Raw genomic sequence first — 25,411 nt, 5'->3', positions numbered from 1 at the left:
GCATTGGTGTGTCAGAATGTCTTCTTAGGAGTGTGTATCTTTGTGACCATTTGTAAGGGGGATAGTGTGTGGCCGTGAATTTGATTGTGCCTATGTACAGGTGTACATCTGAATGGATAGGTGTGTGTTGTTTGGGTAAGCAAATGTGTTTGCCTTGGTGTTTTGTGACTGGTGTAAGAGGTGCTGGCTGTGTGTGTGTCTTTGGGTTTCTCTATGAGTGTGTTATTCCGTGTGTGTCTGTCTCTGTATGTACATACAACATGTGTGCATGTGCTTTTTTGCCTGTTTATCTGGGTTTGTGGGTTTCTCTGTGTGTGTGCGCACAGGCACATTCCTGAGGGACTAAACAGTCGACAGCAAACAACACATACACACATTGAAATGTCCCGCAAACAGTCCTGTGCTGCTTGCCGACCGGGGCTCCGAAAAATACTGGAACCAGGGCTCAGTGGGCTCCTCAACACTCAGGCTAGGTGTCTGTAGGCGCCACCTCAGCCCAATTCCCAGGAAACAGCACAGAAAATTATTGACACCCCTCAGCCCAGCTCAGAAGCTGTCTGAGATCAGCCTGAGGCATGTGCGTGTGCGTGTCTGCAATCCAGCCCTCTCTGCCAGGATCTCCTTTCTCCAGCTTTCCGCAACATGGCTGTCTACTGTTCCTCCATCTGAGAGGAGAGAGTTAACCTAGCGGGCCAGGGCGGTCTGGGCTGGGGGCCGCCCCCTGGCCCCCCTCCAGCACCAGCTCCAGTTACAGCTGCTGGTTGGGGAGGGCTTGGCTGGGGTGGGGCTGGGAGGGGAGATCGCTGGGGGCGGTGCATCCAGCTCTGGGCCAGGGGGTCCAAAGTGCTTGCCCGGTCACAGCCAGACTTGGGGGCCTGCGTCCAGCAGGGGACAGCCTGATTGGGGTGAGCGTCCCCTACCCCTCCCTCCCGGCCTCACCCCTCGCCTAGCTGGGCAGCCTATTTTGGGAGCAGGAGTGGCCAGTCCCTGGCTTCCCAGGCAGGCCAGACCTAAGAGAAACGCAGTATGTTTGTTTGGGACGTTCGCTTGTCCCAGGGGTGGGAGTATGGGTGCAACTTCTCCCTTCCTTGCTGTTGCCCCTGCCTGGGGTGGGCCGTGGACATTTATGTGGGTTGTGTCACTGTTTGGGTGCACTGGAGGCCTAGATGAGCAGTAATCTGTGCCTGACCGTGTCTCCAACTAGAAGTGTAGGGGTACCGGACGGGTGTGGATCCATTTCAGCCCCATTGTGTGTGTGTGTGTGTGTGTGTGTGTGCCCCTGCCCCTGGCATCTGTCTTTTCCCTCATGTCACTTGCTGGTGTTGTCTGCTTGTGAAAGATGTCACCCAGAGGCGGGTGGAGGGAATATTTTTCTCATTGTTCCCAGAAGAGGAGACGGGGTGGCTTTTCCCCAGCAGGATTGTGCCTGACCCCAAGGAGGGGAAGGAAGGCTGTTGCCATGGTGGCCTGTACGAGGCAAATTCCTCCAGCGTGAAGTGGGAGATATTTATACCCAGGGTCAGGCAGAGAGCGGCTGTCAGGGTCAGCGCAGCAGAGCTGGGATATTTCGGACACAGCAAGGCCCTGGTGGGCAGGTGGGCCCTTGGGCATGTTCGTCCCTTGCAGTGTGTCTGTCTGTCCATCTGGGTGGGGTGAGGCCTCCCGCTCTCTGGAGAGGGTGGGAATCTGCGGCCTGCAGCGGGAAGGCCTGGCCTGCAGGAGATCCCCTTGGGTAGTGTGTGCCTCACCCCCGTCCTTGTGGCCACGTGACCCCATTTTGTGGGTTGATTTGGTGACACTGTGTCCTGTGAAGCAGGGGGTGGCCCTGTTACTCAGGGTGCATGCCAAATGCTTTGGGAATTAAGTCCTTCTCCGACTTAACCCCTTGGGTTCAGGCCCCAGTGGTGGGGGAACGAGGGTGCACACTGCCTAACTCTTGGTGTTCCCCAGGATAATGGCATCTCTCGACCACATCTTGGTTCTCTGTGTGGGTCTCCTTGCCATGGCTAGAGCAGGTGAGTCTGGGAGACAGCCCACTACCCACCTCAGACCCAGGGTGGCAGGAGTTGGGAAACCCTGCTAGAGAACCAAGCCGGAGACTCACCCTAACCTGAGTCAGTGGGGGCACTGGGAAAGTGGGAGTCCCACATGGAGTCCAGTAACAGGCTAGTAGTGGGGGAGGAGGGAGGATGCCCAGGCCAGGCTAAGGGTGGGATGGCGGCTGGCTTCCCCAGAGTGACGGAATCAGAGACAACCTGTAATGAGATGGGGAGCTGGAGCAGTCAGGGGCTCCCTGCAGACCCCACCGGGGCGGTGCAGAGAAGGCAGCTAAGACCCGGAGAGGGCAAGGAGTTTGCTCAGGGCCCAACTGTCCCCCAGCTCTCAGCCCGGGAAGGCAGAGCCCCCAAAGGGTCTTTTTATGCCCCCCTTGTCCAAGGAGCCAGGAAGCACCCAACCCCTGATTTCTCTTTCTCTTTCCAGAAGGTCCACAGGAACATGACCCATTCACCTACGGTGAGGGAGGGCGGAGCATCTGTCTTTGGGAATTGGGGTAGGGGGCTGGGTTTGCCTGTCTTGTCCTCAATCTCTCTCTCTCCTCTCTCCTCTCTCCTCTCTTCTCTTCTCTTCTCTTCTCTTCTCTCTTCTCTTCTCTTCTCTCTCTTCTCTTCTCTTCTCTTCTCTTCTCTTCTCTTCTCTTCTCTTCTCTTCTCTTCTCTTCTCTTCTCTCTCTCCTCTCTCCCTTCCTCCCTCCCTCCCTCCCTCCCTCCCTCCCTCCCTCCCTCCTCCTCTCTCCCTCCTCTCTCTCTCTCTCTCTCTCTCTCTCTCTTTCTCTCTCTCTCTCTCTCTCTCTCTACCTCTGTCTCTCTATTTGATCCCTCTCTGGTTCTCTGGTTCTCTTTCTCCTTTTACCTCTCAGAATCTGCGGCCCATCCCCTGCTGCTTCCTGCCCTTTCTCCTCTCCCTGTCCCTCTCATCCTCTCACCGTCCTCTCTGCACTGCCCACCTCCTCTTCCTTCGCTCTCTTCTCCCTGATCCATCTCCTCTGTCTTCCCATACCTGCTCCTTTCTGACTGATCTTCTTTCTCCTCTCCTCCTCCTCCTTCCTCCTTGCTCCCTCCTCCCCATTTTGCCCTTCTCCTATCCTTCTTCCTCCCCTCCCTGCCCTCACCCTCCTCCCTGCTGCCCATAGACTATCAATCTCTGAGGATCGGAGGCCTCGTCATCGCCGGGGTCCTCTTCATTCTGGGAATCCTCATCATCCTCAGTGAGTGCCCCACTGCCTCCAGCCGGGTTCTCCCGCTTTACCCCCGGGCCCCGCCCGGGCCCGCCCCACCCCGCCCTCAGCCGCGCCCTATCGCCACCTTCTGCCCGCCCCATTCTGCCCCGCCCAGGCACTGCCCCATTTGGCCCCGCCCCCATGCCATCCTCGACCCCGCCCCCGGCACTCCCGCCCTTGGCCCGCCCCCGGCTCCACCCTGGCAGCGCCAACTGGAGCCGGAGCGCCCCTGGGTGCCGCCCAGATGGGCTCTCAGCCCTGTCTCCCCTCCCTCCCACAGGCAGAAAGTGCCGCTGCAAATTCAACCAGCAGCAGAGGTAAGGCCCCCCGGCGCTCTCACTCCCGCTCTGCGGGGCTCAGGGCGGCGCCGAGGCCCGTCAGCAAGTCTGCACCAGCACCTGCCGGTGCCACGCCCGAGCCGGGTCCCGGACCCCGCAGTGAACTAACCGCCCTCCTGCCCGGCTGGGCTCCCGGCCGGGGCGGCGGCTGCAGGCGCCAGGGCCCACAAACACAGTCATGCGCGGCGGGAGCGCCCGGAGGGTGAGGTCACCACCGGTGGCCCAGTTTCCCCGGCCCCGTTGCTAGCTCTTTGATTCGCCGTTAAATAAAAACGAGAAAGTACAAGTACCTTCTCCCTGCGGGAACAATTGCAGATGTCATTATAAATAACAGCCAGAGTTACCGGCGGGTCCCACTGCCGGAGGCCGGTGCCTGGCGTCCTATTCACCGCCCGCGGAGGCCGGCGCCGCTGTGAACCCATTTCACAGAGGCGAACGCCGAGGCCCGGGCGGTAGATGATCCCCCAGAAGAGGCCACCTCGAGGCCCGCTGCCCCTCTGGCCCCATCCTCTCCCCCCTCCCCCCTCCCCCCGCCCGACTCCCAGGCCTTCCCGGGAGGTGCTCACGGCGCCCGGAGGAACGCTCCTGGCGCCCCTGAATTCTGGCGGAACCTCGGCCGCGGGGCGCCCGGGTCCGTGAAGGAGGCTGCCTCGGCGTGGCCGCCACCCTCTTTCCTTTCCCAATTCCTCCGCCCTCCATTCCCAGGACTGGGGAGCCTGACGAAGAGGAGGGAACTTTCCGCAGCTCCATCCGCCGTGAGTCGGGAGCCTCCGGGTGTTGGGGATGCGGGCGGCCCTCTCGGGGCGGGTGGAGGGTGGGGACTGGTCTCAAGCCGGAGGGCGGGGGACTGCTCTGCCGCTCCCACTCCCCGGAGCCGGGGTGCCCTGACACCGAACTCCGTGTCCCTCAGGTCTGTCCAGCCGCAGGCGGTAGAAGCACTGGCACCCCGGGACGCAGCCAGGTCCTGCCGCGCCGTCCAAGCCTGCCGGGCGGGGCGGAGGGGGCGAAGGGCCGGGGCGGCTGGCTCTCAGGAGAGCCCGCCGCCCCTTTCACCCCACAGGATGCACCTGGCCCCCGCCACCCCTGCCCCCGCCCCCGCCTGCCGCCGCCCGGACCGCTCCACTTCCCAGCCGGACCCCCCTCGGCCCCGCCGCCCCCACTGACAATAAAACGTGTTTTTCTCTCCCGACTGCGTCTGTCGATGTCAGTTCCTCCCGCGGCAGCCTCGGCAGGCACCCCCGGGCCCGGCAGGGGGCGCCCCCGCCCTCGGGGAAGGGGCGGGGACCTCGGAGGTGGGCGGGGGCGGGGGCGGGGGCGGCCTGGACGGAGGCGGGCTCTCCGGGCCCCCATTGGCTGCGGCCCCCCCACAGCAAGGCACCCCCATCTCCCCCAGACAGCAGTCCATCGGTCTTCCAGCTGCCGCAGCCGTGCCTTCACCGTTTCGGCATCCAGCCTCCCCCTGCTCCAGCCCGGCATGGCGACCCCAACCCAGGCCCCTACCAAGGGTGAGCGTCGCCTGGGGAAAGGGTGCAGGGGGGGCTCCGAGGTCTTAGGGCTTCGGAGAGAGGATCTGAGGAGATACCAGCACTGGAAAGGGAGGGGAGAGGGGAAGGGGTGTCCGTCCCTCCCCTGGGCGGAGGCCCCTGCACTGCACCCCTTGGCGCCCCCTGGGCCTCTCGGGCACCGTCCCCCGGCGGCGTCCCTCCTGTGCGAGACCCCTGGTGGGAGAGCGGAGTCGGGAGAGAAAGGATGCTCTGACCGGTAGCTATGGCAACCGGGTGGCTGATCCTGCACAGTACAGCATGGTAGTGGACTGCGAAGAGATGGGCTTTGAGGGTGGGAGCTGATGGGTCAGCAGCCACAGAGGTTCTCGCCCTTTTCAGGGTCCCGGAAATGGGTAGGGGGGAGGGGTCGTATCCCCCTTTTCCCCAGCGCTAGCTTCTGTGGTGGGAAAGCCTGCCAGGCAGGCTCAGGAGGAAAGGGAGGAAAAGGAGCAGATGGGGGATGGAGGAAGTGAGAGATGGAGCGAGATAGAAAGGATTATAGAGACTGAGCCTGAAAGAGATAGAAAAGGATCCAGGGAGACAGGAGACCCAGAGTCAGAGACCCGGAAAGACAGATAGGAGACTCAGAGCGATTCCAGGAGAGTGAAGGGGAGAGGTAGAGAGAAACAGAGAAATGCAGAGAAAGAGAGAGCAGAGACGGGGAGAGAGAGAGGAGATGAGGCAACTGTAGAGAGGGACGCATAGAGAAAGACACAGGAGGTGAGAGAGAGATCCAAAGGCTAGAGCGGAATGAGGAGGAAGGGCAGCACAGGGTGGGGCCTGATCTGCTGCAGCAGCCCCCAGGGCTGGAATGGGTGACAGGTCCCTCCTTTCCAGCCCTCGTTCAGGGATCTGGTCTGGACTAGGGGGTGCACTTGGGTGCACATAGTTGCTCCTCCTCATCTCCATCCAACCACAGCGATGTGCATTTCACACCCATTAACCCAGTTATATGCACCCGCTTAAACACTCTCCTAAGCGCCTCCTTTCCTTTCCTGAGCCCGTTTCTCCAGAGGAGCAAGGGAAGAACGGTTTAATTGAGGGTTGGGGGCAGAGGAAGGGTTCCCAGCGCCGAGAGCGGGGCCAGGGGATAAGGCTAGCGGTGCTGAGGAAACCCCACTGCGCTCCAGTCTTTCCCTCCCTGCCCCCTTTCCCGGCAGGCAGGGGCTGCTGCACCGAGCTGTATCTGCAGAATTGGAAGCAGGGCGGGGGTGGAGGGGGGGGCCTGCAGAGGCTGGAAACCACCCTGGGGAGAGGGGGCTGGGCTGAGCCGGCAGGCCTGGCGGGAGCCCAGGGCTTCTCTTCATGGAGGTGGTTAGCAGGATCGATGCCAGTGGACGGGCCAAGGTGGGAGGACAGACGCCTCAGCCAACCCCTCTCCACTTTCCCCAGTCACACCATCAGAGGGGGCTACAGGTTTGGGGGAACCTCAGGAGGAAAAGTAATGTTGTGTCTTGCAAACTGCTTAGGGAAACTAAATACTGGATTGTTGGGAGGGGAAGGGAAGGGAGAGAAAGGCGAAGTTCTCCCCAGCCTGTCACAGAGCAGGAGGGAGAGTTGGGGGACAATCAGGGGATGCAGGAGACTCACTGGGCCTGGGTCCTTTATTCCTGAGAAGGACCCTCAACTTGGCCAGAAGCCAGCCTTGGGGAGGGGCAACAAAGGGAGGTACAAAGGGAGCAGAGGGAGTCAAGATTGGCTCCAGAGTTAGAAACCCAACCCCTAAGCCCCCATGGAACCCCACCCGCCTGAGGTGCCTGAGCCCACTACCTCTCTTCATCAGATGCCCCAGTTACCATAGCAACCACCTCCTTCCTCTTGTCTCTGGCAACTGGCCAGGAGTGGTGCACATCCCTTTTCCTGCCTCCTGGCTCCACCTTTAGCCCAGCCTAGCCCTGAGGACCCAGACTGCTGGGGTAGCAGGAACCAGAAGAACTTGGAGCACGGAGCAGCCAGGGAAGAACCAGAGAGGATTCTAGGATGGGCACTCACCCAGCGGGTTCCTGCTGGTTTGGGTAGGGATGGTGTATAGAAACATAGGCAACAAAAAGCAGGATAATCCCATTGCTCTACCCAAGACCCCCTTCCCTCTTGGAAGACTGGACAGAGAATGGAGAAGGGTGAACTTGCACATGGTGTGAATCAGTGCTCTTCAGGGTCTTGCCTGAGTGCCACCTGTATTAGTCAGTTTAGGCTAGAGCATTCAGGGTAACAAATGGTACCAAAAGTCTCAGTGGCTTCTGACAACCAAGGTTTGTTTCTCACTTATACTACTCATCAATCACAGGTCAGCTGGGGACCTCATTCACCAATGAACCGAGCGGTTACCATCCTGAACATTCATGTCACCAGGTCAAAGTCAACAGGGAGATCTTATCTGGGCTCTTAAGTGCTCCAGCCTGGAAGTGAGGATGACATCTCCGCTCACAGTTCATTGACCAGGATTAGTCACATGACTCCTCCCCCCCACATCAAGGCAGCCATCTCTCCCTGAGCCTGGGAGGGGAGGAACCCTAACGACAACACCTGGCATTGCTGGCACCCCTCCCCCAGCGGTGCCCTAGAATTCTGCCCTAGACACAGCAGACTGTACAGAGAGCTGTTGGAGAAATTCAAGAGCCATCAGAGGGGTTCCTGAATGGAAAGGATGTTCTGAGCTCTCCTGAAGCAGAATATAGTTTGGGACAAGGAGAAAAGAAAACCCACACACATAGATATTTTACCCATACATTAACATTTATGAAATCAGGGTGAGTTTTCTAAAAGATGGGTATGTTTCATGTTGTACAGTTACATTCATATTCATGCATAATCCCCACCCCCGGAAAAGCTGCTACAAAATCAATTATGAATATTAAAATCGGTAATGCCTTAGAAATAAGTAACATAAACACATTATATATAGCAGAATATAGAGTGTATTATAGGACAGCTCCCTGTGCTGGACTTGGTGGCAGAAGCAAGTGGATGAGAGCAGTAGCTACAGTGGCTGCCTTTTGGAGCTCGGTGACTGAGAGGTCTCAGGGAGTGCTCAGGGGAAGGTGACACACTCAGCAGTCCAGCGGTGAGATTGGAGTCTCTTCACCCCCAGCCCCGTATACACGAGAGATTATCTATATTTCAGGAAATGAATCCATCATTTGCAAAAGACCTCCACAAGGGCCTAGGGCCAGGACTATGCAAGGGAAGGTTATCAACCAATGGATTAAGTGGGAGCTGGAATCCATCCTGTGCTTACTCTTCAAACCTTGAAGCTCTATCACCCAGCACAAGGGGTCTCTCTTTATCTGATTTCTACACAGAAACCATTAGGCCAGTGGCCCCCTCTGGATCCTCACATATGTTAAGAAACCTAGTGTTGAAATATTTTTTTCCCTCTCTCTCTTTCTCTGCCTTCCTTCCTACAGTTCCTCAGGAACCTGACCCATTTCACTATGGTGAGTGGCAGATTCTATGATAAGAGCACCTGGGGATGGATGAAGGTGGCTGCTGATGCCCATGGGTCACTGCTGAAGTGACTTCAGTTGTGGCTGATAATGTGCTGGGCTATTAACCATGGGACCATGTGGGTGCAGCTCACAATGGCTGGGCTCATGGAGGGCAAAATCAAATTGGGGTATCTTCTCTGGGCTTTTTCAGGCTTCACCAGGACTCTGGGCTGGTGCATTGGGGTCACCAGAGTAGCAAACAAGTCTGGGATTTGCCTGGATTTGAATCTTGGCTTATCCACTGACTAGCCGTGTTGCCTTTCTGAATCTTTCTGTAAATAAGGGAAAATAATAGTTCCCATCTAAGAGAACTGTGGGAAAGATTTACTTGGATGATGCCATCAAATCATTCCCACAACATGGAAGCTCAAAGAAGCTACCTGCAGGTCCAGGAGACCTGGTCCCTGTTCTCTTTCCAAACAGCCCTCCTGCTTCTGCCTTTGCTTGCTCACACTGTTCTTGCTTCTAGCCACGTGCTTGCCCACTTCAGGGTCTGTTCACTTGCTCTTCCTCTGACAGAAGTAGTCCTCCTCTAGCTCTTCACACAGCTGGCGAGGCTCCTTTTCCTACCTCAGGCCTCAGCCAATACTGACTGCTCTGCTAGGAGAGGCCCTCCTGAATCCCAGGCAAGAGGAACCACACCACAGCTACATGTGGTCACATGACTCAATTTTTGGTTTTGTTTTGTTTAGTGCTTTAGCACAATAATAAAGTCAACTTCCTGGGGGCAGAAGCCTGGACCACTGCTGATACAGTGTGGGTGTCCTAAAAATTAATATTTCAAAAAATATCTACTGCAGTATAATTAGATAAGAATAATTCTTATGTAGGAAAATAAAGGAGAGAATTATTATTTTTAAAAAAATATATTTTATTGATTTTGTACAGAGAGGAAGGGAGAGAGATAGAGAGTTAGAAACATCGATGAGAGAGAGTCATCAATCAGCTGCCTCTTGCACACCCCCTACTGGGGATATGCCCACAACCAAGGTACATGCCCTTGACCGGAATCGAACCCGGGACCCCTCAGTCCCCAAGCTGACGCTCTATCCATTGAGCCAAACCGGTCCCAGCTAAAGGAGAGAATTAGATTACAGTGTTGAGAAGATGATGAGAAGTTCTAAATAGGACAGCAAGAGAAGGTCTTACTGACATTTGAATAAAGCCCAGAAGTTGGTAGGAGAGGGGTATTTGGGGGAAGATCTTTCAGGTAGGGGAAGAGCAAGTGCAGGACCCTGAGGTAGGACCATGCCTGACATGCTCCAGGAATAGCAGGGAGACTGGTGTGCCTAGGGGTAGGGGTTGAGGGGAAGTGGAGTGGGGTGAAGTCTGAGAAGGAACAGAGAGCAGATCTCACAGGGCCCTGTGGACTGTGATGAGGACTGGCTTTTATTTGGAGCGCAATAAAAATGGGAGGAGGACCCTGATCTGGCTCAGGTGCTACCCTCTGGCTGGGGGAGGGAGACTGTAGAGAAGGTTGCTTGCTGCAGTAGTGCAGAAGGTGACAATGGTGGACAGGACCAGGGAGCAGGCAGTAGGAGGAGGTCCAGAGGAAGGGGTCAGGGAGAGAGAGGACAAGGGGAGCTATGTCATCTTCACACTCCCACTGGGGAGCCTCCAGCATAGCCTGCAGCATCCCTGAATTTTGGGACGCTGGCTGGGCAATATGAAGACTGGCTGGGGGGGAGGGGGTGCTGAGGTGCTACCTCACCTTGATGTCCCCCATTGTCTTCCCCAGACTACGACACAGTGCAGACTGTGGGCATGACTCTGGCCACCATATTGTTCCTGCTGGGCATCCTCATCATCATCAGTAAGTGTGTCCTCTCTCCTGGAATCTAAAACCCAAAGAGGGCCACCTCCGGTCAGGCCCAGGCACAGCATTCCCCTGCTGGCTCTCAACCAGACCCTCATGTCCTGTCTTCTTCTGTCTGTCTCTCTCCTAACAGGCAAGAAAGTGAAGTGCAGGAAGGCGGACTCCAGGTCTGAGAGGTCTGGCAGCAGAGGGGAGAGAGGGGAGACGGGTGGGAACAGAAAGGCCCAGGGCTAGCCTATATTCCACATAAACCTGTGGCCATTGAGCCTCTTTTTTTAAAAAAAAAAATTAGACGTTACATAACTTACTAAGTGATCATAAATCTCAAGTCCTTATGCTTTTCTTTCTCATCTTTGCTTCCACAGCCCAACATGCAAGTCCTGTAAGTCGGAGCTTCCCTCCTCAGGTGAGGGTGAGAAAGTGCGTGGTCTGGGAGGAGGACGTGTGGGAGCAGAAAAGGGAGTCATTAAAAGGGGACGTGTACTGTGTGTCCCTAAGAATGGGGCCACCAACGCAATAGATGGACATGAGAGATTCAGTAGGAGCTGAGATCCTGCAGATCAAAACGTTTAACTGCGGCTAGTCAGCGGGATGTCAAATGTCCTAGAGTTCACTATGCCTCCCAGACGCAAGTGTACAAGCTTATGAAAGCAAGGATGAACTGATTTCCCAGAGCAGAAAGCCAGAAGCCTGGGAGGAGAGGGTCCCCACAGAGGAAAAGGACTTCCGCAGTCGAAATGAAGACAAAGCTGAGTACTAGAGAAGCAGAAAGACAGATGTTTTCCAGACTTAATTGTTCAATTTGGAAGTCTAGAATGAAACGAAGGAGAGAAGAGAAAGAACTGAGGGTAGGAAGGGGTGAAGGAAGGAAGGGGTTTTGAATAATAGTATCAAAATGACAAAAGGAGAGAGGTATGGAATGCAGATTTTTAAAAACTGATGTAAGTAGTACAAGGCGAAACAATGGAAAGGGATAAAGAGCAGAGGGGACTGAGGGCGTGGGGGTACAGGAGAGGGGAGAGGGAGGGGGATGGAGGGATGGGTGCAGAGGGGAGTAGGAAGGGTACTGCAGGGGGAGAGTGGGTGAGGTGGGTGGAAGGTGTAAAGGGAACTGGAGAGAGATGTAGGCCATGGAGGGGGTGAGCATGTAGAGACAGACTGCCTCCTTGGGAGTGTTAATTTTAATTATGTAAAAATATCTTGACCTGTTTTTATTGGACCTGCGTCCTCTCCAGGGATATTTAGAAGAATCAGATGGGAATCTCTCTACCTCTTATAAAGTTCTTGTAACTAAAAAGTGGGCTGTGGGGTACTCAATATTTGGGGGGGATTTGGTGGCAGATTTCAAGTGTTTCATGGGACTTTCTTTAATGAGACTTAAAAGCATGAAGGGGACACCCTGGGGGGCGGGGAGGCCCTGATGCCTGGGCCGTTCCGAGGGTCTGTGCAGGGCTCTGACCCGCTCCGGGTGAGTGACGGGCCCATGGGGGTGGGAACAGGAGAGTCCTGTTGTGCCTCAATGTTCCGAGGCCAGGTGTGGGGAACGGCGAGGGAGGGAGCATAAGTGGGAGGTGGAGGCTCCCTTTCTGACAGGGGGGAGCCCCAGAGAAGCCCAAGCGGGGCCAGGGAGTCCCCTTACAGGCACAGGTGTATCCCCTTGGTGACTGTCCTATAGGGCAGGACAGAGACACACGGGCGCCCTGCATGGACCACACATCCGGGAGCGCCGTCTCAGACGTGTCAGTTCTTGGGGGTCTGCATTCCACGGTGGGGATGCGCTCACTGGCTCTGGGGAGGGGGTGCTCTGGCCACTGACCTAAACTGTGTCTCCCTCCCTCCAGCCCCAGGAGGTGGCGGTGTGTAAAGCCAGCCTCCCCTCCGCTGCTGTCCCTGCCTGATGTGGGAGCCTGCGGACCGGGTGGAGGTGGTGGGGACCCCAGCTGTGCGCTGCTGGGAGCGCTCCCCGGAATGAGCCGCCCCACCCACCCCGAGGCTGGAGCCGCTGCACCCCGCTGCCCCTCCCCAGGCCTTGGCAATGACGAACCCCACAGAGCTCATCTGCATCCCACCTACGAGGGCTCGGGCCTCCAGGCCCTGGAGCCCGAGAGCCCGCCCCCTGCCCCGCAGAGCTCCCGGTACCGCCCCCCCCCCTCCCGCACCTCCTCGTCTCCTCCCCAGAGATCCGTCCTCCTGCGCCCTGGGTGTCTGTGTCCTGAGCTGAATAAATGTGCATTTGGTTTCCCCCTGTTCTGTCTGTGTGCTCTCATCTGTGGGGACCAAATGGGGGAGGAGCAAAGCTGAACCGGGGGAGTCCTCGCCAAGTCCCCAAGCGGTCCCTCCTTCTTCCTCTTCCCCAGCGGCCTCCTCCTCTAGCTAGGATTCCCTTCCCCTCCCTCAACCCCCCCTGGGCTGTGCCCTGTCCGCCTCCTCCTCTAGAGACACTAATAGGTGCCTCCCTTCTCGCCCGCCCCGTCCCCAAAGGAGCCCCAGCCAACCAGACCTCCTAGGCCCAGGCCTGGTGGGTGGCAGTCCCAGTCTGGCTTCTCGCCCCTCTCCCTCTCCCCGTCACCCGTAGCGTCTCCCCCTCCAGCTCCCACCCCAGGCTCTGAAGCCAGGAAACCCAAGAGGAAATGACTGAGCCCGTCTGGGTCCCCGCCCGCCGCCCGCAGGCTCTCTCCTGGCCACACCCTCCGCCTGCAGCAGCGCCGCTGCCCTCTCTCCACGAGGCTGCCGGCTCCGATCCCGCTCAGACGCAAGTCTCTCCTCCGACCCTCCGCCACCCTCTCCCCTCTGCCCAGTGCCCGGGCCCAGGTGAGTAAAGACTGGTCTTAGCGGATCCTCTCCGCCCCCATCCACGCTTAGCTCCCCGGCCTGCTCTGCCTTACAGGGGTCCTGGGCTGCCCCGCCCCTCTTCCTTCTGCCTCAGCTTTCCTCTCCCTCTCTGACCATCCCTCCCAGATCTGCCCAGCATCTTGTTCTGTCGTCCCTGCAGGGAGGTCCTGACACCACTCACTTTTTCCTCTGAGGTCAGGAGCACATTACTCACTCTTCCTCTTTCCCTTCCTGACTGACTCCTGGGCTGGGAGACAGCCCCAGATGGAGGGAAGGGGCCCCAGGATCTACCCCTGTGCCCAGGCCCCTCTGGGTGCCCAGCAGGGTCAGTCCCTGGGGGCCGGTGCTTCTCTGCCTCAGTGGTGTCTGTGTACAGTGGCTGCTACCTGAAGCCCAATTTTGTCTGATGTGTCTTGTTTTCTTTGGGGACCTGCGGAAGGAAGAAGGGGGTGGCTGCTGGGGGCCCCACTTCTGAGGTTTTCCTGTTAGCCCTGGTAGGGGGTCCTTGAAACCAGAAGTACCTGCTCAGGGTGGGGAAGGGGCTGTAGGGATCCCTGGGGCCTCCCTGGGCCTGCCTCACGGCCATCATGGCTGACCCCAGCTCCTGCGCACCCCACAGATGTCGCCCTCCGGTCGCCTGTACTTCCTCACCATTGTGGGCCTGGTTCTCCCGGCCAGAGGTAAGGCCTAGCCCTTGTCTCCATCCTGCTCCGGAGCCCCAGCCTACTCCGAGGGCCCTGCTGGGTGGGCAGCTAGCGGGTTTGGATGCCTTGTCCTGGGTCCTCACTCCCTACCGAGCTGGCACCAGGAGTGGGGGTCCCTGTGTAGGGGCCAAGATTGCATTCCTTTTGGACACCTCAGACCTGGGTGGCCGCCTCCAAGTCTGGCCAGAGCCTGTCCTGCTGAGCAGCCTCCATTTCACCTCCCAGAAGAACTGAGTTTGATTTGGCGAGGAGGTGGGTGTCAGTTTTCTACTCAGCAGCCAGGAGCCCTGGGCTCCCAGCACAGCAGCTCGCTGGATGCCCGGTGATACACAGTTAGGCAAAGGGGGTGAGCCAGGGCCAGTCCAGGAGCTGGAGATGTCTCCAGCAGCTATGGTGGCATTGGCAGGTGCGTTCTGCATGGCAGTGTGTGGGAGCAGGCCTTCAGCGTTACCGTATTATCTTATGCATGTTGCCCTGACCGTTTCACAGTGAAGAAATAGACGCAGCAAAGGGAAGTGCCTGGGCTAGAGGCTTGTGAGTGGAGGCGCTGGGCCCAGTCACACTGCTGTCCCAGAACCAGAACACACTCACTGACTGCCGCAGCTCTCTTGGACACAATGGTTCCTGTGCCTTTCTTCAGTCATGCAACAAGTATTCGTTGAGCAGCTACTATGTGCCAGATCTTATTGCATGCACTGTGGAAACAGCAGGGTACAAAACAGGGGCTCACATTCTATTTGGGAAAGACAGAAACCCATTGGTAAATTACACAGAATGCTGGAAGGTGATTCCTGTTAGGGAGAAAAATAGTGCGCAGGAATGAGGGTTGTTTGAATAAGGTGTTCAGGGAAGACCTTACGAGGAGGTGACTTTTGGGCAGACACTTGCCGGAGTTGAGGGAGTGAGCCAAGCAGGTACCTGGGGGAATGAGAGAGTCTGAGGAACAGCAGGTAGGCCAGGTGGCTGGGTTGGGTGGACAGGGGCAGAGTGGGACAAGGAGAGGTTAGTGTAGTGACAGTAGGGCCAGGGCGAGGCACTGACAGCATGCTAAGCAGTGGGGGAGACTCTACCCCCATCTCATTTCACACTCTCTAAGGCACATGTGTCAAACACAAGGCCCGCGGGCCAAATCCGTCCCGCCAGGCCTTGCAATGTGGCCCGCACCACGCTGTCATCACTGCACTCCGCTGCGTTTCCATCACAATGACAGTTTATGACTTTTCAGTAAACCATTCGGCCCGCAATTTAGGCTGGATTTTAGATTTTGGCCCCTTCTCTGATTGAGTTCGACACCCCTACTCTAAGGCCTGAGATGTAGACTCAGTCATCCCCACCTTGCAGTTGAGGCTCAGAGTGGGTGACACAGCAAGGGAGTGGTTGGGAGCAGAATTTGAGATGAGGCCCTGGCTGACTCGAGTGCCTGGGCTCACCCAAATCTCCCATCCCACAAAGATGGGGGAAGGGTGTTGGGCATTAGCATTTCTTAAAACACTTCTAAGATCATGTATTGATACCACCAAAGCTGATCAATCAAAGAGCTGTCTACTGAAGGACCTCCTGAATCACACCCCCAAAGGCTTCAGAAGGGAGGGCAAGTGGGGGTGTTAGTGAGAGGAGGACCAGAGCCTGGCTTCTCATCCTTGATTTCTCAGGACTGGAATGGGAGGAGGCCACATCCATTCCTCTAGCAGACTCAACCACTGTGAACATTCATGCCCTGACTCAAACCCCAGGTGAGGAAAGAGGAACAGATCTGGCAAGATCCTGTCATTGTAAGTAACAATGGCAATACAATTCTCAAGCTGGACCAAACAGGTATTTTTGAATTTGTGTAACTGGAAAATCCAGGATAGACCTTCAGGTATGGCTTGATCTAGGTTCTCAAATGATGCTATCAGGAGCCTGTCTTCATCTCTTAGTTTTTTCTCTGTGTTGGCTTCATTCTCAGGCAGATCATCTATTATAGTGCCAAAATGGCATTTAGATACCTGGGACTTCCATCCTACCTGCTAAGAATCCAGAGGGAAGAGAATTTTCCCTTCCTCAATCTAGCAAATGTCCCAGAACTGAGTGTCATTGATCAAGCCCATGTCACATGCCCACACGTGAGCTGATCATTGTGGCCACAGACACAGAAAGCTGATTAGCCAGACCTGGGCCTCATATTCAACCTCCAACCGGGCTGGTGCCAGCCTCCCCACCCCCCACCCCCTGAATTAAATAGGCTGAGAGCTGGGGAAGGATGGTTCTCCAAAGGAAGTCCCAGGACTCTTACCAGAGGTGGTTGGATGCTGTGAAGGGGAATGGGAATCGGCGGGAGGGCAGGGCCTGAGACAGGGAAGATACTGCCATTGCATTTAGGCAACAAGGAAATGGCTGGATTAATTAAGTCATTTCCATGACATCAAAATTGAGTTGCTATGGAAATACTCCTGTACCTCCATTCATGGACCTTCTCACCTCTTCTCTCTTCTCTCCCTGTTTCTGGACTTCAGACGCAGTTCACCTAGAACTCCAGTCCACCCCTCAGACTTCAACCCTGCAGGCCAGTGGTGAGTGGGGCAGTGATATGGGGGGAGGTAGGCCTGGGACCAACATTGTTTCCCCACTTCCCCTGACACTCTGGGTCTTTGGTTACCCATTTCAGCCCTCCCAACTCTCAGCCCCCCAGTTTGATTTATGGTTGGACACCCAGCCAACTCATTCACTTCTTTAAAAATAATCTTTTGGACTCTTGAAAAATAACATGCATGTAGAAAAGTACAAAAAACATAAATGTACAATTTAGCAAATTATTCTGAATTGAACCCCTGTGTAACCACCACTAAGTCAATGAATAGTTTTGCAAACACCCCAGAAACTTCCTATGTGCCAACCCCATTCGCTTCTTCCTTTAACCTCTTTATCTTTTTCCATTTTTAAAATATTTCAAATCATTTTTGAACTTTTCCTTGGAGTCTAACATAATTCAAAAAGTGCTCCCCAATATTTTCCATTATTGTTTAATGATACAGATGTATGCAAATACATTCTTTTCTTTTTTTAAATATATTTTATTGATTTTGTACAGAGAGGAAGGGAGAGAGATAGAGAGTTAGAAACATCTATGAGAGAGAGTCATCAATCAGCTGCCTCTTGCACACCCCCTACCGGGGACATGCCCGCAACCAAGGCACATGCCCTTGACCGGAATCGAACCCGGGACCCCTCAGTCCCCAAGCCGACGCTCTATCCACTGAGCCAAACCGGTCCCGGCACAGCACACTCTTCTTGGAAGTAATAACAATGTGGTAGGCAAGACGAAATCCCTTTGCTCATTCCCCATCCTTGCTGTCTCTCCCATCTTGGGGAGGCTCCCACTGTTAGCATTAGGTTGGGAATAGATCCCCAATGAGATTGTATCACGTGAGTGTAAACTGGAGAAAATATGCTGACTGGGAGGTATATTTGTATGGGCTTAAGGATGTTGTATGATTGTTTTTCTGCAACTGGCCTTTTCCCCTCATGAAATAATGTTTGGAAGTTCTTCCCACATTCCCATATAGACACTGATCTTGTTCTTTTTCACTGTTGTGTTCTCCTGTGTACAGTTAATGAATTGATGCACATCTTTTTAAAATATGTATTTTTATTGATTTTTAGAGAGAGAGGAAGGGAGAGGGAGAGAGAGAAACATTGATGTGAGAGCAGAACATCAATTGGCTGCCTCCTGCATGCCCACAACTGGGAATCAGGCCCCAGCAACCGGGATTTGTGGCCTGACTGGGAATTGAACCGGTGACCTTTTGGTACATGGGATGACACCCAACCAACTGAGCCACACAGGCCAGGCCTCTCTGCACATCTTGATGAGCACCTTGGTCACTTCCAGGTTTTTCTGCTACACACAGTGTCACAATGAGCAATCTTGTCCCTTTCCCTTTGATCAAATACAGTACTTATGTGACTGTTTGGGTTTAAATATTTTATACTTGTTCACTTGTTCAACCTTCACACAAACCCTCTAAGGTAGAAATGATCCTTATCCCCACCTTAGAGATAGGGACATGGAAGCTCAGAGTAACTTGCCCAAATTGTCACTGCATGTCGGTGACATGCTGGGATCAGGGTCCAGGAACCTGGCTCTAGAGCCCAGGTTTGCCCACAACACAGTGGGGCTAAGGACATGAACACTAACATTTGTTTTCAAAGCCATTTGGAAATGGCTGCACTGATTTGTCTGCCACCAGCAGTCCACGAGCCCCCCTGTCCCACTCCCACCATGCCACTGGCTTAGGAGCGTCATTGATTTGTGCCAGCGGGAGAGGGCCCCTTGCAGTTCTATGGATCCATGCTGCTCACTCACTCGTCTCTTGCCCTCTTCTCCCTGCTCTTCTGACCTCAGTAGAAACACTGAACCAGATGACCCAGACGCAGCAACTGAAGGGAGAAACTGTGCCTCTTACCACAGACCCGGGGACGGATGAGAGCAGCACGGAAGGTAGAGCCTCGCACTAGACAGCAACATGCAAGTTTTGTTTAATTATCTTCTAGGCCAGCTTTTCTCCAAGGGTATTTCTCAGAGCACCCGTTTGGGGAGTTCTTAATACATCTTCCAAATTTTTTATTTTATTTGCCCAGCCTGTGTGGCTCAGTGGGATTTGCTGTCAAAGGTGTTTGCGAAACTCTGAGATAAAGTTAATCACGTTTCCTTCTGGCAGGATATTTTAGAGTCTCAACAACCTTGTTTGCAGCAAGTGTTCCCAAGACGGGCATCTAATTTGGGATATTTTCCAAGCCTAATAGACTAAGGATCCTCTTTTGTTCAGGTTTTTTCACAGGTCTGGGGCCGGGAAATGTGGCCAAGGTGTTTCTCTTGTGTATGTCTTCTTGTTAGAGCAGGAGCTTTTCAGGTGTAAATTATAGAAAATCTAGCTAAAATCAAAGCTTACTGGTTGTGCATGTGCTGTGAAGTCCAGAGGCACCACTTTCAGGCATGGTTGGATCAAGGAGCTCAAGTCATCATGACCGACTTGCTCCTTCTCTCTGTTGTCTTCATTCTCAAGTGGCTTTCTCCCTCTTGGTGGCAAAGATGGTCCCATAGTTCTAAGTTTAGGGACCAAACTCAGCAGCTAGAGCACATTTCTTTCTCACCATCTGCACACCAAGGTCTAGAATTGACTTTCATTGGTGCAACTGGGGTCACATGCCCATGTCTGACCAATGAGAACCTGGGAAAAGGGCTGGGTCAGGCCGGAGTTTTGTGCCTGCATCCTGGGGCCTTGTCAGCCTTGTCTGAATTGCGTAGACCAAGAGTCAGGGAAGAGGTGGTTCCCCTCAATACCAGTGAGCAGCAATGTGACCAGAGATGGGGAAGGGGCTGAGACCAGGTGAAGGTGGCCTGTGTGATGCTCCATATTTGAGGAGCAGCCTCTTTTGGGCCACTCCTCTGCTGAGATACAGCCACAGTGTGCTTTTTGGGCACTGGGCAAGAGCCCCACCTCGAAGGCCCTGCCGTCCCCTATAACAGACTTTGTAAGTGTTAGTTTTCCAGTGATGGCAGTAAACTACCGCAGTCAGACAGAATCTGTCTATTTTATGACTGATGGAAATGAAGGGTCTTGGGGAAGGGAACATCCCCAAGTGGGGTGTAGCAACTCCGCCCCCCACTTCCCAATTTAGGAGTCACCTCCATGTGCCTCATTCACTTGCTCTGAGCCCTTCTGTGTGCTGTCCCATACTCCTGGTTATGTGTGACTGAAATTCCGCTGAGCCTCAGGGATGCCCAGACTCCGAGCACAGAAGCCCCCAGTGCCTCTCTGCCACCATCTTTGTTTCTCTTGTGCGGGAGCTTGTCTCCCCCTTGGTTCCCGTCATCTGCTGGTTCAGAGCTGCCCAAGCTTCACCTAGCTTCCACTGAGAACCTCTTCTTGGAATTTCCAAGATCCCAGGGAAAGGCAAGACTGGGTCACGTGCTCCCCCTTGTGGCCTGGGTTACGATGGCGAACAAGATAGACTAGGGAAGCCTGAGCACCTCCTCCCCTAAAGAAAGGGGAAGCTGTTCTCAAAAGCAGGGAGGAGTGCGTGCCAAGTAGATGATAACAGCCAACATTTGCCGGGACTTTGCTCAGTGCTGGACCCTGTGCTAAGCTTTCATGTATTCACTCAATGCTCACAACCACATTGTAACCCCCTTTTACAGGGAGGGAATGAGGCTCAGAGAGGTTACTCTGCTACCCCTGGGCCACAGCACAAGTGGCAGAACTAGACTCTGAGCAGGCTCTGGAGGGCCATGGTGCCTCAGCACCACATGCCACCCAGGCTGTTCTTTACATTTTCTGTCCCTGCTATTAATCTCGCCTACCTCTGGGCAAGGCTTTCCCAAACATGTCAGCATCCTTGGCTGATGGTTCATGTTTTGGGAGTGAGGAGCTTGGATTGGCCTGGGGAGCTCAGGGCTCATGAGACAACTTTTTTTGCCTATTGACGTCACCCTGGGACATCAGACAATAGTAGCCATTTCACTGGAACCCTTGTCATGCCAGAGGGGCAGGACAAGAGGAGGATCCTCTGGTAATTTTGGCCTGGGAGCAGAGGCGATATTCAAAATGTTTTATAACAAGTGCCTCTAGGTCCTGGGGGCACCCGGCCTGGTTATGACAGATGTTATCCTTTACTTCCTGGGTCTGGGGCCATCCACAAAGTCCTAGGAGAGGGGTCAGGAGGTTGGGGGAATTTCAATATATTCATTATTCACTGGCTTCAGGGGTCGGAGTGGGGACACTGTGCCTGCCCACTACATGTGTAGGTGTGGGAAGGGGTTTCTCACAAAGACACGTGCGGTGATGCCCCTTGTTTCCTCCATGCTCGCTCCTGCCCTCCATCATCTTTTGACCGCGCTCTCAGCTGATCCCACCAAAGGCACCACACTCTCCAAGCAGTCTCCAGACAAAGACTTCACAGCAGACCCTGCCCGCCAGTCCTCTGGTCAGTAACTCCCCAGATTGGAAACAAGCTATTTCCTACTCACTGTGTGTTCTAGCACCTGGAATACTGCCTCAGTAAACATGGTGGGTGAATACACAACTTCAAGGCTGGTAGAGGGAGGGTACGGGAGAGAGGCCCAATATATGATGAATGAATACATAAATGAATGTTGCATGAAAGCCACCCCAAAACTCAGTTACTCAAGATGACAACCATTTTTTTAGTTTTTGAGAAACTTGAGTCTGCAATTTGGAAGTTTAATCTGGGCTCAGCTGGGTGGTTCTCCTGCTCTCATCTGAGATCATTCTGGGGGGTCAGCAAGGAGCTCTGTTTCTAGAGGCGCCATGATTCTTCCCCTTGTTCTATCTTCCACTTCCTGACCAGCCAGCCCCAATGAGCAGATGGAAATGATATGCCCATGCAATACATTCATTCATTCATTCATTCATTCATTCAAAAGATATTCACCTAAGTGCCAGGCACTGTGCCAGGATACAGCAGTGAATAAAGTAACAAAAATCTTTGCCCTTATAGAACAGGCATTCTAGTAGGGGAAAGAGAGACAAAAATAATAGCCATATTAATTATATGTCATGTGGTTTTAAAGTTGTTACCAAGAAAAATAAAACAGGGTTAAGTTGAGAGCGTGACTAGGATCATTTTGTAAATGGCATGGAAGCCTCTTGAGGAGTTGAAGGGGAAGCCATGAGGATATCCGGGGAAGCACTCTGGGCAGAGGGGGCAGCCAGTGCCGAGGCCTGCAGTGATCTGGCGGGCCATGAGCAGGGATGGAGCAAATGATGAGGGGAGTTTGAGGAGGTAAAGTTAGGGAGGTGATGGGAGCCAGATTGTGTGCCACCTGAGAGATTTAGGTTTTTCTCTAAGTGCAGCAACACTGAGACTCATGTGTCCCCTCTCCCTGACCCTGTCATTCACTGTTCACTTCACAATGTTTTGCTGAACTTCAACTTGCTCCCTGTCTGTCCCTTGCAGATTCAAGTGAGGACGATCCCTTCTCCTACGGTAAGTTACCCAGGGAGGATTCAAGGGGGAGAACTGGTTAAGGCCTTCTTACCACACTTCTCCACTTTTTTCTCTGCAGATGTGTACACTCTCCGGAAACGGGGGCTGTTGGTTGCAGCTGTGCTGTTCATCACAGGCATTGTGATCCTCACCAGTGAGAATGGGCATTGGGTGGGAGGGGTACCAAGACTGGGAGGGAGGAGGCCTTGGGGTGCATTATAACCCAGATTGGGGGTAGGTTCATGAAGGCCCCTGGGCAAGGCAATTTTAAATGAGGCATATCCCTTAGTTTTATAGCCATACAAACCACCACAGACTTCAGTGACTTAAAATGGCAGCCATCTACTTAGCTTTCAATTCTGCAATTTGGAAATGTAGGCTGGGCTCACCTGGGTGGTTCTTCTGGTTGCTGCTGTGTTTATTCATGTATCTGAGGTCAGCTGCAGGTCAGCAGGGACCTTTGTTTCTGTTGGCACCTTGGTTTTTCCCCTCATTTGCCTTGGCTTGTTCATATGGTGGTAGCAGGATAACCAGATGGTGCAGTACCCAAGACTAATAGCAATAGGGAGCTGTAATTACACTGGCATGAAGGGTCAAGAGAGAGAACTGTCAGAGAGGTTTGTAGCCCCTGCATCATTGTAACCCAGCCAGGAGGGAGCAGAATGGAGGGGACCAGATACATAAACCTCTCTCTCCGGTCCTGCTCTCTCCTGCAGTGCCTCTCTGCCAATGCTGAAGTAGAGGGTGAGGGGCTGGGACTTTGGCGTTTCCGGCCAGCTGGCTCCCAGGGCCCAGCATCACATGGGGAAGGGAGCAGGAGACTAACAAGCAGAATAACTACTTTTGAAAAAGCTTTTAAAATGCTGCACATTAAATAATACACTAAGGCCACCTATTTGCAAACTCTCAGTTAAACCACGTAACCTACACCAGTTTTATAACCTCTCTTATCCAACTTTCTCATCAGGAGAATGGGCATAGCCATATAGTTTTTACTTAAGGTGGGAGGCAGAACACTGGCAGTAATAAAAAGAGATTAGCACGTTAACACGTGTCTGAACCTCATTGAATCAGGGGTCAAGCAACATGTGTTTGTTGATCCTAACTTTGTGCCTCGCCTATTCTCTCCCCTGTGGGAAAAGTGAGGCTCAGAGAGTTGGACTGGATCCAGGTCTGTGTGAGGACAGAGCCTGAATGTTAGTTCTGGGGCCATAAATTGTTCCAGAGACAAATATTTTGGGCACCAACCTGTGCCATAATGCTGGTCTTTCTCTGGGGAGCTCAGAACTCACAATGGGATGACAACAAACAAGCAGTAGGTCAATGCCTGGCACATAGTAGGTAAATGCACTAATGAGCAGAGTAAATACAGAGAAAGGTAACAACCACGAGGAAAATAAAGCCATATGACGTGACTGAGAGGGAAAGGGAGAGTTACTCTCTCTCAAGAGGTGAAATCAGAGCTGATTCCTGAGGCTGAGAAGGATGATTAAAAAAGCCAAAGAGGCAGCGGGAGGAGCCCCAGGTGCAGTAGTGAGCTGAGCATGTGGCAGTAACTGTGGAAAGAGGCTGAACAGGTCAGGAACCTGGGAAGTAAGGGTCGTGGCCAGGAGCTCCCTTTGTCTTCTAAAAATCCCTCTTATTCACTGTGGTCCAGCCCCCTGACCTCCCTGCTGCTCCTTAAGCCCACCTGTTCCTTCCTATCCCAGGGCCTTTGCAATGACTCTTCACTCTGTGGAATACCTTCCTCCAGATGTCCAAGTGGCTCCCCTATCACCGCCTTCAGGCCTTCTGCCTCCTTCCTGGCTTTTTCTTTTCTTTTTTAAATATAAATATATATATATATATATATATATATTATTGATTTTGTACAGAGAGGAAGGGAGAGAGGTAGAGAGTTAGAAACATCGATGAGAGAGAGTCATCGATCAGCTGCCTCTTGCACACCCCCTACTGGGGATATGCTCGCAACCAAGGTACATGCCCTTGACCGGAATCGAACCCGGGACCTTTCAGTCCCCAAGCCGACGCTCTATCCATTGAGCCAAACCGGTTTTGGCCTGGCTTTTTCTTTATAGCACGCATCACCTTCTGACTTATCACCGCCTGCACACTTGTCTTGGTTTTGTGTTGTTTTTTTAATCCTCATCTGAGGATATGGTGGTTGTTTTTTTTAATTGATGAGAGAGAGAGAGAGAAAGAGAGCGAGAGAAAGAGAGAGAGAGAGAGAGAGAGCGAGAGCATAGATGTGAGAGAGAAATATCAATTGGTTGCCTCCCATACATGCCCCAACTAGAGATTGAACCCACAACCTATGTATGTGCCCTGACCATGGATCCAACCTGCCATCTTTTGGTGCACTGGTTGACATTCCAACCAACTGAGCCAGCTGGTCAGGGCTAGGCTATTGATCTTATTCCTGTCTCCCCCACTAGAAAGCCAGCTCTACTAGAGCAAGTATTCTAGTCATTCTTGTTCTTGGCCGTATTCCTAGGGCTAGGTCAGTGCCTGGCACATAGTCGGTACACAGTAAACATTTGTGGAATGAATAACACACAAGTTAGGAAGGTTTCCAAAGTGCTCCTCCATGTGTGGTAGAAGATCCTCCCTTGGGCCCTGCTTTTCTATCTGCTTCTTATCACTTGCTCTTATCACTTCTCCTTGGTGCTTCTTGAAGAGCAAGGTTGATGGGCCTTGTCCTCTAGCATCCAAAGCGCGCGTGCGCGTGCACACACACACACACACACATACACAGAAATCAATATTGTTCCAACTTGTGATTGGATCATTTCCTTCATCCACAGGTGGCAAGTGTAGGCAGTTGCCCCGATTATGCCGGAATCATAACAGGTGAGTCCATCAGAAATGGGGGCTGATGACGAAGCTGCCACCAGCTTACCATGCTCACCTGCTCCCTCCCCTCACAGAGCCTACAGAGTCACAAACGCCCAACCTGAGAGGGAAGACCCAGATGGAGCCAGAGCCGATGGCCGGAACCTCCTACCTTCCCAACCCTGACTGCCTTGAGGGCTGTCCAGCTCGCCAGGCACTGTCCCCACATTGACCATTCTGTTCAGAAAAAAGTAAAGCACTGCAATCCTTGTCTCTTAATCTCTGGTCATTCATTACTGGGAGTGGAAGAAAGTGGCAGGAGCTGGGGACAGGCTGCCTGAGGATTAGTGAGGAGGTCACACTGAAAAAACAAGGTAAGAGATACAGTGGATGAAGCTAGACTGGGATGAAGCAGGGGAGATGGGGAAAGGGCTGCAGGGGTTCTGGTCAGGGCTGGATTCTACCTACGACAACTTGAGACCATCGGCCTGGTCCAAGCTCAGAGCCTGGTGTCCAATGTCAGCTTACCCCTAATATTAGTAGGTAGCCTTGGTAACTGGGCTAGCACAGGGGAGGTCCCAGCCCCTTGGT

At 53.8% G+C, this 25,411-nt stretch overlaps 3 protein-coding genes across 6 annotated transcripts in view; all 3 read left to right on the top strand.

Annotated features, from left to right (window-relative positions):
- The window catches only part of FXYD1 (FXYD domain containing ion transport regulator 1), a 9,355-nt gene extending 4,554 nt beyond the window's left edge, over positions 1-4,801 (top strand). The window contains exons 2-8 of one of the 3 annotated variants that reach the window (XM_036441202.2): positions 1,951-2,015; positions 2,482-2,514; positions 3,191-3,265; positions 3,558-3,594; positions 4,321-4,370; positions 4,526-4,576; positions 4,676-4,801. In XM_036441202.2, coding sequence (XP_036297095.1) covers positions 1,951-2,015; positions 2,482-2,514; positions 3,191-3,265; positions 3,558-3,594; positions 4,321-4,370; positions 4,526-4,548 — 283 coding nt within the window. In that variant the 3' untranslated portion in view covers positions 4,549-4,576; positions 4,676-4,801. Of the gene's footprint in view, positions 1-753; positions 906-974; positions 1,025-1,950; positions 2,016-2,481; positions 2,515-3,190; positions 3,266-3,557; positions 3,595-4,320; positions 4,371-4,525; positions 4,656-4,675 lie in introns of those variants that run through there. The other 2 variants (XM_036441203.2, XM_036441206.2) reach the window with 2 other exon arrangements.
- Positions 4,802-4,894: 93 nt separating this feature from the next.
- FXYD7 (FXYD domain containing ion transport regulator 7) lies at positions 4,895-12,710 on the top strand. 2 transcript variants are annotated; one of them, XM_036441210.2, is made up of 6 exons: positions 4,895-5,120; positions 8,567-8,596; positions 10,386-10,460; positions 10,597-10,630; positions 10,829-10,869; positions 12,305-12,710. In XM_036441210.2, the coding sequence occupies exons 1-6, from the start codon at positions 5,090-5,092 to the stop codon at positions 12,325-12,327; spliced, it is 234 nt and encodes a 77-aa protein (XP_036297103.1). In that variant the 5' UTR covers positions 4,895-5,089; the 3' UTR covers positions 12,328-12,710. The 2 variants fall into 2 exon arrangements, with proteins under 2 accessions (XP_036297103.1, XP_036297102.1); XM_036441209.2 differs by having other exon boundaries at positions 4,898-5,120; positions 10,597-10,639.
- Positions 12,711-13,078: 368 nt separating this feature from the next.
- FXYD5 (FXYD domain containing ion transport regulator 5) lies at positions 13,079-25,094 on the top strand. Its single transcript, XM_036441192.2, is given in 12 exon segments — positions 13,079-13,163; positions 13,166-13,201; positions 13,204-13,274; positions 13,915-13,975; positions 15,652-15,732; positions 16,495-16,551; positions 18,384-18,479; positions 20,900-20,965; positions 21,959-21,988; positions 22,068-22,142; positions 24,793-24,838; positions 24,916-25,094. Coding segments are annotated over 12 exon segments (780 nt in total). The 5' UTR covers positions 13,079-13,093; the 3' UTR covers positions 25,007-25,094.
- Positions 25,095-25,411: the final 317 nt, after the last annotated feature.

Source organism: Pipistrellus kuhlii, unplaced genomic scaffold (assembly GCF_014108245.1).
Source record: "Pipistrellus kuhlii isolate mPipKuh1 unplaced genomic scaffold, mPipKuh1.p scaffold_m20_p_17, whole genome shotgun sequence".
In the NCBI taxonomy this organism is placed as follows: Eukaryota; Metazoa; Chordata; class Mammalia; order Chiroptera; family Vespertilionidae; genus Pipistrellus; species Pipistrellus kuhlii.
Note: the sequence above shows the minus strand (reverse complement) of the source record. Positions and strands in the feature narration are given on the sequence as shown.